The sequence below is a fragment of the Branchiostoma belcheri genome, unplaced genomic scaffold (assembly GCF_001625305.1).
Source record: "Branchiostoma belcheri isolate BF01 breed outbred unplaced genomic scaffold, Haploidv18h27 scaffold131, whole genome shotgun sequence".
Taxonomy (NCBI): domain Eukaryota; kingdom Metazoa; phylum Chordata; class Leptocardii; order Amphioxiformes; family Branchiostomatidae; genus Branchiostoma; species Branchiostoma belcheri.
The window spans coordinates 615,646-629,580 of NW_017802725.1; the positions used below are offsets into that span (position 1 = coordinate 615,646).

Genomic DNA, 13,935 nt, shown 5'->3' on the forward strand with positions numbered 1-13,935 from the left:
AACAGCAGCTATATTTTATTTCAAACCAACAAAACCAAATATTAAAAATTTCTCAGCCATTTCTGTACTGACAAAAGTAGAAAAATTATTTATAATACATGGTTGATCCTACTTGAAGTTTGTATACAGAATTTATACTTTATGAAAAGTGTTTTATGTAAAATGAACTGACCTAGGGTTATTTTTGAGAGTATCTACAATAAACTGCTGCAGGTCCACGCCTGTAAAATCTGTGTACTCCTTATCTTGACTGGAATCTGTGGAGAAAAAGAAAAAAAATCATTATACAGATTTGAAAGTGAAGAATTGCCCTGAGAAGATGACAGACGGTCGCCAAAACATCAGCTGAATAAAAGACTTGGTTGTGTAGAAAACGTCTCTAACTCATGGTCAGTGACCACCTCTATAAGCCGGCCATCATTCTGGTCAAAATGACAGCTTTTTCTCAGGCCCAGTGATCTCGAACCAGTTTAGCTCATTGAAGAGCTAATCTTCCACTGGTTGTGACAGAGAAGCCAGACACTATGTACAGTATTTACAGGTTCATTGTACCGGGGAAATTCCCCTAGCTCTTTTTGACAAGCGCAATGAACAGTGGACCACAGCTTAACATCCCGTCCTAAGGACTGAGACCCTAAACAGTAGCGTGCATGTCGGGTGAGCGGCAATGTACCGCCAAGGACTCGAACTCCCAACCTCTTAGTCCAGAGGCAGGATTGCTAACCACTGGACTACGCACGCTACTCATACAGATTTAACAGATATAGATGATGCCATGTCATAATAAACCATAATTTCTATTAAACTTACAGCTTGAAAGGCTGGCTGTACTTCTGCGTGGATTCGAACTCCCAACCTCTTTTATTCCAGAGGCAGGATCGCTAACCTCATATAATAAAACCATTCTACTCAGCTTACCTCTTGAAAGGCTGGCTGTACTTCTGGGCGTGGTGAGCCCGCTACAGGCACTGTCTCCACTCTCCTGGGACTTCAGCTCCTTGGTAGGCGACTGTTTCTGTGGGGGACACAGGATGGACAAGTTTGATATGGGTTATGAGAATATGAAAGAGAATATGAATAAAATCATTTTTTGACATCTATGTTGGCCTTATGTACCAAACCTATATAGCTACCAGCATGCTGAATTTCATTTTCCTCCAGGTTCTAATTACGAAAATATCGACGATTTTTAGGTGTTTGGAGAAGAAGAAGAGGAAGAAGAAGAGAAATTGAGTAAAAACAATATGTTTACCATTTTCTTCAGTAAACATAAATCTAAATAAATGAAGGTAAGATATCCGGGAAATAAGATACCAATTGACTAGTACCAGTTACCCAAAATATGGTCTGTATAGATTTTGAAAACAGTCAGATATTTTAGGTAGCATCCACTTGCTTTAATCAGTAACAAATGTCTGACCATTTTCAAGATCTACTAGTATCCTTTTGCTTGAGTACCTGTCACGTTGATCTTGAAAGCTCAAATAAAAACAATGAACAATTGAACTACTCTTCCACTGAGAGGAAAGATAGACGCCGAGTACAGTATATGAACTTGGTAGTCTTGAAAAGTTCAAACCCTGAAGAGACTACCAAATTTGGCAGTCTTTCCATGGCTTCAACTTTGAACTCTCACCTGTTCAACTGTGGGAGGGTCAGGGGTCGCGGGGGGTGAGGTGTCATCGTGGACGGCCCGACTTCTCACCAACAGCTTGATCTTTGGGTGAGCCTGCAAAACAACAACACAAGTTTGTTTCTTTGTTTGTTTGTGTCAAAGTTGGGATATATTAAAATTTAAATATATAGATAATAAACACGTCGGCAGAATGTACTGTGCCTGCGCAAAACCCTGTTTTTCCACAGTTTTCGTTGGATTTTTGGTCAATGTTGCATTAGAATTACAGGTAATCTTGTGTTAATGACTCAGAGCTACATGTAGAACAGGACGGCTTTCAGGCTCTCAATGGGTGGGCAGCTAAAGAAGTTTTTTTCCTCAATAAACCTTTCACACCACACACACAGGCAGTACAAACCTTGCCCTTCCCCCTCCCTCTCTCCGAGGACGACATCCTAGCAACGCCGTCGCCACGGTGATCGGCCCTGCCCGACGACGGCTTCTCGTAGCGACGCCCTCCCGGCTCCTCCCACTCATCGTCCCCATCGTGGTGCTCCTCCACTAGCACTTGGATCTGATTGGTGTTGCCGCGGAAACAATCACCGGGGACAACCGTTACCATGGGAACTGATGTTTACAAGCAAAACTCACTACTAAAATTTTATCACAAAAACAATTACAAGAGCTTGGTTTCCAGTTTCAAATTACTGTTTTCTAGATTCTAGTCCTACTGCAAAATGCCACAAAAACATACAAGACTGATAGCTTGTATGCCAGTTTCAAATTACTGTTTTGTAGATTCTAGTACAACTGCAAAATGACACAAAACCATACAAGACATAGCTTGTATAACTGTTTTCTACATTCTTTAACGGCTGCAAAATGCAGACTAAATGCTTGACTGAGAAGGATTTGGTTTCTCCAGTTAAGAGCGGGTGTAAAAATAATAATCATGACGCAAAGCAGCACTCTGGCATGGCTTTTGACGTCAGTACCTCACACTGAAGGACACAGAGAGAAGAGGAAAGTATGCGGCTGCGGCTATATAAAGGCGGAAGCCTGTTGTGCTCCACATGTAGTCATATTTAGCACACAAACTAGGGCAAAGGTCAGTGTCTGATAACAGCACACAAAACAGAAAACACTCATCTAAAAGGGCTGTGAGTTTTGCTTCATGACAAACAAGAAGAGAAAAAAATAAAAACCACAACATGCTGCAGCTTCAAACAAATTTTTTTTCTCTGACCAGGAAAAGTTTGAGTGAGTGAAATTGTATATCATAGATTAGGCACTGTGAAAGCTCATGCAGATGGGAGATACCACCAGTCCAAGTGCTAGGGGAAGGTACAGCCTGTGCTCAGCAGAGCTAGTAGTCCTTGCAAGCATCCGCACTGTCTCATGCATGCTCACGCAATTTGTGTAATCCCAGAACAAAACCGCTACACGACAGATTGCACACACATACATGTACAGCTGAGTTAGGTGTTGTTAGATGACATAGAAATTTTAATAGGTGTGCCACAACAGTGATAGGCGTTAATGTTAGTGCCAATGGTTTATGGGGGAAAATGTATGGGGAAAATGCATCAACGACAGCAAAAAATATAATGAAAAACTTTTTTCTCGATCTGGCAATGTTGAACTTTTCATATTTGATCCTGTTTTAACAAATTTGCCATCATGAAAAGAATAGATGAAAATAGGGTTGGATGATGAAAATTTTAATTTCTAAAACTTACTAAAACTTTTCGGTGTATAGATTGAACATTTTCTGTGCTTCTGCTATTCATACTTTTTGGGAGATTCCTGACTTGTTTAATATTCTACTGCTGATTTGTTTCATTGAGCTGTAGAAATTTTAGTGCTATTTGAAAGTGTCAGAAAATGCTTCAATTTTGATTTAAAAAAAAAAAGTTAACGTGATTCAATGTAATGCGAATGAGAATACCATTGTGATGAAAGACACGTGATGACATCAAGTGAAATACTCTACTGTGCTTATTTGCATAAATTTGCATTATCTACTGTGCTTATTTGCATAAATTTGCATACTTGTGATCCATCCTTTGGCGTGGTAGCACCCTCTTGGCTGCTCTCTCGGGACAGGGAACCTTGTCTGGAGCTGGGTTGGTCACTCGGAGTCTCAGCTGTCTCCCCCTCCCCGGGGATAATGGTCTGGTCCACCGCGACCTCTGGGTCGGAGGTCACACTCACAGACAGAGAAGGTGACTCGGCTTTCTCCATTGTGACTTGTGGTCAAGGGCAACTGAAGGGCATTCAAAGGAATCAAAATTTTTGTTACGCAAGAAAATATTTACTCCTTGACAAGCAACCACGGATAGATTTTGAAGACTGTCGGGTACTATTTTTCTCAGTGTCAGAGTGACTGTAACTCGTGTATGTTATTACCTGGATACCTAACCTTCATTGGCAAAACATAATAAAGTATACAATTAGTTAATACATGTAATCATAATGTAGCTCAACACCACAGGGTGTCTACTACAGCACCAGTTAATGAGTGAATGAATGAATGGTTTATTCAAAATTACCATGGTGACAGACGTCTGGTCCAGGTCATTAACCTTATTTGTTTGTAAAAGAAAAGGAAGAAACAGAGCAAAAACAATATGTTTCCTTTTGAAAGGATAAACATAACAAAGATTCTTACCAGTGGCGACAGCTGGGAGAAGAAGAAACAGAGCAAATACTATGCAATACGTCTTCATTTTGCAAAGAAAAACATAACAAAGACTCGTACCTCTGTGTGTGTTTCCTAACTATGAGCGGGTTCAGAGGCAGATTGCGCAGCGCAGCATGATGTGGAGATGTACATGTAAGGCAACCCAGTCGGTAAGCACTAGTGATGAGTGGAGCATGCTCGGGGGGTCACCACTGTCAAGGCATCCATGGCTGCTGTACTCCAATCCCTGGCTTTACTGCGTCCACATTACGACCAAAGACCTGCAGGGAAAGAACAGGTGTCATCACGAGAAGTTCAAACCAAGTAGCTAATGTGCGGAAGCTCCTTGTTCAAACAAGGCCTTCTAAAGCACACGAGGGACATGAATATGTAAAGAACATACGATGTAATATAAATGTATATGTAATTGTATGTTGATGTATAGTTATGTTTTATGTACTCTCTCCTGGAAGAATAGCTGCCACCCTTGGGTGGGCAGCTAAAGGAGAGTTTTGCCTCAATAAACCTCAATAGGCACATTTGTAGCTACATGTAAACAACCAACAATCAGTCTACAATCGTATGCTCTTTGCTTCACCTTCACCCAACCTGCACTTATTCATGTACTGGGTTTAATTTATATTACAATTAAAATGTATTTCAGTAAGTGTTTGTGCATACTCCATGCACAATACATTCCCTGCAGACCAGGTAAAACAGTTTATTTCCTAGCTATGCAGTGAGAAAAACGTATCTCAAGCCCTGCAAAATGAATAATGAGCACTGCTTTGACGTCAATCTATCTAACCCCTCCATGACGCACATGCTACTGTATTAAAACCCTATTACCCGTCATCGAGCAGCCGAAAGCCCAATTCATTCCTCCTTAACAGATTTAGGAATGAAAATTCTAACGGAGTGCGCATTCAACGTTTGAGGTCATCGTATTGAGAGGAAATCATGCCGAAAATGGCAGCGTGTTGACGTCAGAGAATCTGCTGAAGTATAACGTCGTGTTCGGATCGAGTCCATTAACGCGAGGCTATCACACACTTAAACACACACTTCATAACGTTCAACGTCACTGATGTGCTGTCCAGATTGTGAGCAAGTATCAACGACAAACCGGAGGACTGTGTTTTTGCCATATTTCTGGCCACAAAAATTCACTTCCTTGGATATCAGACATATCATCAAAGTTAAAATATTCAGTAAGAGGACAAAATGAAAATGGATGGTTGGGAGAAAAACTTGAATCAAGGATGAAATCAAGCTTCACTACACATGGCTAAAACAATGCCCACAACATCATGAGTATATCTTTCCCAATAACTAATATGCATTCCTAGCTCTAATTGCTATAGCTATAGGTACAGATCAGCTAATTAGATAATCTAGATTACATTTTTACAAGAATTTTAACTAGGTAAAGTTTTAATTTCCTTTACTCAAATTGCAACAGCAATATATACAGTGGAGCACAAGGCTAATGTTGTGCTCCTCACACAGTACTGTATTGCAACACTAAATAAAAGCAACAAATGCAATGAATATACCTGTCTGTATAAATACAGTTACACTGTGACAGGAAACAATACTGTAACAGTAATGCTTATATACTATATGCAAGAAATCAAGATTAGTTACAGTTACTTTAGTAGCTTAAATAGAGCCTACATCGTCAATATTTTCCCCCACCTACTCACCCTGCTGCTTGTGCAAGCCCTGATGACGTCATACCTGTCAGTGTGGGATATTTTGGTTTCAGAAACTAAGCAAAGGATTACCCTTGTACTATTATGTTAATGCAAGAAATCAATTACAACATTGTGCTACACTGGGCTAAAACAAAGCCTTGTACCATCAGTATCTCCCCACTATAACCATTGCTCCCTCTAATTGCTATCAATGGTTTCTAATTTTGTTATCATATTACACATATAGCTCAGGTTATATATATGACCTCAGTTTAACTAAATTAAGCTCTTACTTCCAGAATTTGCTACAATTCCTATAGATAATTCCAATTCGATACCTATTAGATTTGATTATCAATACATGTAGTACATATCAATATCAAGATTCGCTACCCTTGGCAAAACATTAGCTACATAATCAGTATTTTCCCCACTAACCGTAGCCCCTTGCTCTGCTGCTTACACAAACCCAATGACGTCAGAGTTGTCAGTCTGTGATATTTTGGTTTCAGAAACTAAGTAAAGGATTAGCCTTGTACTACATAGTTACATGTACTATCCATTATGGCAAGAAATCAGGATATGCTACACTTATATTTATAAAAATAAAACAAGGCCTATATCATCAGTATATCCCCACTAACCATTGCTAAATCTAATTACATGTACTATGGTTTCAGATTTTGTTATAATACCTAGTTAAATATACAGTATGATCTCAATTTAACTGAATTTCATTGCTAGAATTCGATGCAGTCACAAGGATCAAGAATCGCTACTACATGTAGTACCCTAGGCAAAAACATTAGCTACATAATCAGTATTTTCCCCACTAACCGTTGCTACCCGCTCCAGTGCTTACCCAATCCCGGATGACGTCAGCCCTGTCAGTGTGTGAGAGATGAGCCCAGTCGTTAATCCCCGGCGCACTGGGTCAGATACAGGTCGTGATGCAGAATATGAATGAAATATCCTTCCTCGTTTTTTTATGTCGTTCCTGACGTCAGGAACCACGTAATGTATCCAGGGGGCACGTCCCCAGCGCCAAAAATGGACAGAGAAAGGTGATACCCACAGCAGCAGAATTGCTGGCATAGCAGAGAAGGAGACACTCTGCCTGGTTCTAGTGGCAGGGGTATATTAGTACTTTGGCCCTGGAAAATTTATCAATCAAATCACATGCATTATCGTATACCAAACAGAAAATGTCATGCCTCTGATTTTTATTTTATTTTATAGATTTGCTGGCATAACAGAGAGGAGCCATAGCCTGATCTGGAAGGGGAAATTAGTTAGGCCAAGGAAAATTTATCAACAAATCACAAGATTTAGTCTTCTTTGATACAAAACATAAAATCTGTCATATCTGTATATTATTTGTAAAAATTCTACAGTTTCAGCCTATATTTTATATAATGGATATCCTCCTGGCAGGTGTAAATTATATTTACTATGGCCCTGGAAAGTTATCAATTACATCACAAAGTTAAACGTTCTTGTATACACAACTTAAAATCTGTCATGCCTGTAAATCATCTTCTAATTGATGCAGTGTATTTTACTAAGCAATATCCTTCTAACGCATAGAAATTGTACGATAGGAAAAATGTCCTAGGAAAAATGTAAACAAGGTCTGCAAGGAGACACTGTTCTAACCACACTGTGAACATCATCTCAGCACACTACTGTGTGTGTCTTACACAGTCCTGATAATGAGGAAACCACTGTCAATAACAACAAACCTGCTGCACCCAAAACAAAAACAGTGCCTAGAGTGTCAGGAGTATCTAGTGTGAGACATAATAGATTGTAGTACAGTATGTGCTGTCATACCAATTTGGCCATTGGTTTTCGGACCTTGAAAATAATACTGAATGCCATTGGGAAGATGAACATGAAAAACAGACATTGGCATTGGAATAATTATTTCTATCACACAGTGACTGTGATTTAAAAAGCAGAAATTAATCATCAATACAGACTCTGAGAAACAATAATTGCAGTTAGTATTAGCAATCTGTACACTTGAATACTGTAAATTCATGGGCCTTAATTTTGTGGAAGTGTGTACTTGTGAAAAGGTTTTTACGTTTTAAGATCATGGACAAAATAATAGTACTGTAACAGTTAGCACTAATTTGCGGTACCAATGTTATGATAACTTCATGGTCTGGCATAAAAAGCTGAAACAAAGTCACAGCGAATATTTAAAGACTTACCGTATCCAGACTAACATAGTTTGATGATCAAGGATAAACATATCAAATACGGACCATGTCAGCATAAGGGAGTTTCCCACAGCATCGCACTTGACCTTGCCACATATACAACAGAACACGTCTAAAATTACCCTCCCCAGTTGGCATTGACCTTGTCAGTCCATATCTGCTGTGTTACACATATTAGGAACAAAAACCTGAGCTATATTTACTGCAAGGAATTATAACCTGAGTGAGTTCATGATGTCAAGAAAGCTTCCATTCCAATTTACCAATTATTTAAAGTACTTGAATCTGCTATAAGACAGTATGACATAAGAAATAAAATTTGATATTAATCTGGCATTGTACCAATGCATTGTACAACTGCAGCCAAATGACACAAATTCTTCACAGCTGACGCAGATTATTAAAAATAATGTTAACCTCTGCCCTTATGACCTCGAGGAAAAGCGTCCTACAGGTCATTTTGAGTTTCAGATTAATAAATTACGTTTGAAACAAACAAACAAACAAACAAACAAACATACAAACAAACATCTGACCGTTTCCAAAATCATATACAGTTGCTTGAGTAACTGCTTTTTGGCGTATCGTATTACCTGGATGTCTAACCTTCATCGACGAAACAAACATCTAATCTGAAATGATACTATTATCAGTACTAAGTACAAATGTACAACATGGTACAGTACTGAGAGTGATTTAACATGAAAATGAAAGCTAGCTGTTCATACGTCATCTATTGCTATGTCATGTTGATTTTTATGGTTTATCAATTATTTATCCAGTCTGGCTAGACAAACGTAATGATGGCATCCTGATTGTTATTTCCACTGAGAAATGAAACAATTTTATAATTTAGGTGTACAGAATTAAGATTTGGGTGCAGACAACAAAGAATAAATGAACCCAAATTCTGTATCTAACTTCAAACTTTGAAACAATAATATGACAGATATATATGACGTATACTGTTACGGTAAATATATATTGTAAGAATATCTAGATGCATCCGTACCGGGGTACCCACAGGCAAGATTACAAAATTTATATAGGTGTCTACCTCCATATGGATTTTGGTCCTGGTTTGTTCAGTTCACTCCAAAATCGCTGTAGGTTATTGGTCCAAAGACCCTCAAATTCAAGCGCTTGCCCCTCTACGTTTGTTTATAAAAACATAGCTTCTTGTCCCTGAAGTTTTCCCTAAGCTGCTCTCTAGATCACTTGTTACCCTGACATCTACCATAATTGCATGTTTACGAAACGTACCTACCTCAACCCAGGCTGGTCAGTGCACTACTGGCAATTCCTCCAGCCTAGTGAGTCACGTTTGTGTTCCACCGGGGGTTACCCCCCCTAAATATAGTGCTCCTGTCCTTACAAGGTTATGTAACACTAGCATAACATTCGTCCCCTTGGATTACGCTTCTATGGAGCCAAACTCTACACGACATCTTAGAAGAGCCGAATCTTCAAACTAGATCTTAGGCCACAGCAAGTACATTTTATGGATGACATCCTCGGCAGACTCCAAATCTGATGCGAGCGAAAAAGAACAACAAGGCTGGCCAAAAAAAAAACAAGGTTCCTACATTTTAAAATTTTGACTCAATCATTGTACAAATGGTTTTGATCCAGATACACAGCCAACATCACATATCACTGCATCAAAGTAAGAAACAATTTTAAACATTAATTCAGAGACTTTTCTTGTCTTTCTTGCCATCCATGTTCCAGCATGGCAACAGACATCTTTGCCCATTTGGGCATGGTGACCACTGTCAGAAGGCAACAAAATTCCTTGTTTTTTTCCCCCGAAATCAGGCAAAAATTAATGTGTGCGCTGATGTCATCCATAAAAATTACTTGCTGTGGCCTTAGTTTGCCTCGGGTACTGCAATGTTTTCAGTCGCTGGAGATATCTTGAGGGTATATATTGTAGATAGCAACATGTGTGTGTCATTACATTACTGTCTTAAGTATTGGGGCATCGCGGGGCATCTTTGAAGCACTAGATCATAGGAAGGAATTAGCTTGCTGTATCAGATTGCATAATATTTTCCTTAAGTCACTTCAGATGCCTCGGAAGCAGAGATGGCCACATTCGTGAGGCCGTACCAATTAGATTGGATGGTTCAGGGCTGGACAAGTTTTCAAAAATCCACTATGTCATACTTTCTTCTCAATTATGATTTTTCTATTGGAAATATTAGCTTTATAACAACAAAGTGACCAGCCTTCCAAATTTGGGACAAATAAACTATAGATATCCGGGAAGGGCTAGGTTAGGTTTAGATAACTTAGCGTCTTGCACTATCGGGCAAGTACATGGTCATTTCCACTTGCAGGAACCAACTTTTCACTTCCCCAAAATATACATAACATTTTTATGCTGCATGCTTTATTTATTAAAATAAGGTGGTTTGAGAATGCTGTGGATTTTCTGACAAAAGGGCATTATCATGGCAAAATGTTGAGTAATTTTGCTCAAAACACCATAAGGCTATACATTGTACTTCGCATCCAAAGAATTTACATGCCCAATCAGACAAGTACAGGGGGATAGTCACTTGCCCGAACAGTACTTTTACTTGCCCTGGGCAAGTACGTAATAGGACTTGTCCAACCCTGATGGTTTTGTAGAAAATCAAAGAAGTGGCTGAGGCAAAAAAAATAAAACAGTGTAGACATCCTGCAATTGCCCCAAATGCTAAATTATAGCAGCCAGGAATTCAACATACTAGGTTGGTTTGCAAACAATGAATTTTGAACTTTTAATCAAATCACTAATTATAACTTTCTTCAACTGTTGGTGACAAAATTTGAGCTCTTTGGGATAACAGTTGATTCAGAGCCTGAATGGTACACAAGTATATTTTTTTCAGATATCAGAAGAAAAAAAAACATGAAGGCAACAAATCCAAAAACAGAGAAATCAAATTGGTCTGGCCTAAAATTACTTCTCTTAATAATCCGAAAAGTGTGCAACAGGACATCTAAACTACCACATCAAAGAACCTGGAAAATTTACTTTCCTCACATCACAGCATAGTTTCAACTCACTGGAGACATGTAGGAGCCAGAGATAACTAGGATCTAATTCGTCCCCTCAGATTCCAATCTTCTGTCTGCATGCCAACTCTGTTGACACCTTCTGACCTCATTTATAAGATAACCCACTGTAACAACTTAAGGCCACACCAATTTAATTTGTTGGTTCTCGGATTTTTTTAGAAAAAATATGAAGCGACAGGGCAAAAAATAAAAGAATAAAAACAGGTCTAGCCATTATATTATGGCCCCAAATGCTATGATACAAGCCATGATGTCAACAAAAAAGGCTGGGTTAAAATTTTGAACTTTTGAATCAAACCACTGCATTGATAGATGGAAAAACTGTAACAACTAGGAAGAAAAGGACTTTCCTGAATGGTTGGGGGCAAAATATGAGCATTTTTGAGCTGATTCAGAACCAGAATCTTTTTGTTTTTTTGCAAATCAGAAAAAGATGAAGAGGCGAATCCGAGAACCAACAAATTAAATTGGTGTGGCCTAACTGTATGTTGTGTGAATGAAGATTAGACATCCAGACGACACTGTTTTCCTTCTGTAAAGTGAACATAACAAGCATACACACATAACAGAATATACATGTAAGAGTTAAAACCAAAACAGACCAAAGTATCGTTGAAGAGGTTCATCAGTCACGTAGAATTATCAGTTAGTAGAATATTCCTTAATCAGTGACTCTTTTTGAAAGGTAGAAAGTTAACACATACCTCCAAATTCTCGATGTTCAAGTCACTCTGTGATCAAAATGTTCAGTGGACATCGAAAATTTGGAGGTACGTGTTTCTACCTTTCAAAAAGATTCACTGATTAAGGAATATTCTACTAACAGACCAAAGTATGATGTTATTAAGCAATGTGTGTAAAATCACTAACCGTACTTACTTACAAGCCAAGATAAAACCTCAATTCCTGTTTTGTATGATAACTGTAATAATGTACCAGGTACTGTAACATTTGGCTGCAATCCCAGAAACGATATTCACACTTTCTTACCTAAGAACATTCAGAATAACAGCATGAATAGCTCTACATTCAGTATCACCACCATCTATAACCAATCCCATTCATTTATCTGCCTCAATTTGCTGACCCAAAGTGACCCAAATTTTACAGAAGAGCCACAGAAGTGAGTGTGGCGTAATGACATGCTGAGGCTCACCCACAGCAATTAAAACTGCAGAACAGAAGCCATTAGAACATGCAGAGGACTTCCTGAGACATGGAATCACCCATTTGTAGGGTAAGATGCAATTACAATATACATAACCACCATGGTTTCAGCACCATGGAAAGTAACACATCGGACTATTTCCAAGTTGCTTGACTATTCTTGGGGCTATACCAATTTAATCTGTTGGTTGTCCAGGGCTGGAAATACTGGGTGCATGTGCACCTTAGTGCACCCAAATTTGAAGCTGTGCACCCAATGTTTTTCTCTGGGTGCACCCAAATATTTTTGAAGGTATTTTTGTACATACACTAAGACCGGATGAAGAAACAAATGCACACTACCTGCCCAATTTGTTTCTGTCTTGCAGCCACTAAAAGATCTTTCAAGAGATTAAGAGTGACCTGATAGGAAGTGTTCCAACGTTTCTTTCGTACTCATTCAAACCCTTCTCCTGCCAGCAACAATCTAAGACCGGATAAAGAAACAAATACACACTGCCTGCCCAATTTGTTTCTGTCTTGCAGCCACTAAAAGATCTTTCAAGAGATTAAGAGTGACCAGCTATGAAGTGTACCAACGTTCCATACATGTCCTACCCATTCAAACCCTTCTGCCGGCGACACATAAGACCGGATGAAGGAACAAATGAGAAGCTGTAGCCCTTTAGGCAGGAAGATCTTTTCTTAACGCAGAAAGATCTTTTCTTAACGCAATCAGCTCAGAGTGACCTGCTATGAAGGGTACCAACGTTTCTTTCGTGCCCATTCAAACCCTTCCTCCTGTCTCCGACAATCTAACTTCTAAGACCGGATGAAGGAACAAATGAGCAGCTGTAGCTCCTGATCAGGCTTGATGAATTCCGAGCCTCGGCGTGACCCAGTTACGGCAGAGTCGGTGATCAGTCAGCTCTCAACTGCCGAGGAAAGGAGCAATAACCCTAACCCTGGCACCTGGGGTTACCCTAATTTCCCTGTAGATTAATCCCTGCCGCAACTTCCAGTGATGGACAAATCTTCTCCTGGTGTATGTGAATTGTCTTCTAACAAAATCATCCTTTTCTGTATTATCTTTTTAAAAAACTCACTCTCTCTCTCTCTTTCAACTCAAGATGTGTTGCATATTTGCAGTGACCCTCTTGGTCATTGAATTACAGACAATTTACAATTTGTTTAAAAGTTACAGATATATGTTAAAATTCCATATTTCAACATTACAAAACGATATCTTATTACACAATAGTACTAGAAATCTTTGAATTGTAAACATAACTGTAACCCTGGCACCTGAGGTTACTCTAAGTTCCCTGCAGATTATTCAGGGACGTCAGCTGGATAGAGAGGTTCTCTGGAGAGCTAAATTACTTTGTGCTGCTGAGTTATGTAGTTCTAGGTGAAGACTGTTTGGCCACATCAATTTAATTTGTTCAAGTTCAAAATATATTGTTTTGATTATAAACCACTTCATGGCTCATATTG

General features: G+C 39.0%; 1 protein-coding gene across 1 annotated transcript in view; it reads right to left on the bottom strand.

Annotated features, from left to right (window-relative positions):
- Positions 1-13,935, bottom strand: part of LOC109464058 (cAMP-regulated phosphoprotein 21-like) — a 94,262-nt gene that overhangs the window by 18,905 nt on the left and 61,422 nt on the right. The window contains exons 4-9 of the mRNA XM_019760981.1: positions 4,377-4,579; positions 3,668-3,881; positions 2,034-2,189; positions 1,637-1,729; positions 919-1,015; positions 173-257 (exon numbers count right to left, since the gene is read on the bottom strand). Coding sequence (XP_019616540.1) covers positions 173-257; positions 919-1,015; positions 1,637-1,729; positions 2,034-2,189; positions 3,668-3,859 — 623 coding nt within the window. The 5' untranslated portion in view covers positions 3,860-3,881; positions 4,377-4,579. The remainder of the gene's footprint in view (positions 1-172; positions 258-918; positions 1,016-1,636; positions 1,730-2,033; positions 2,190-3,667; positions 3,882-4,376; positions 4,580-13,935) is intronic.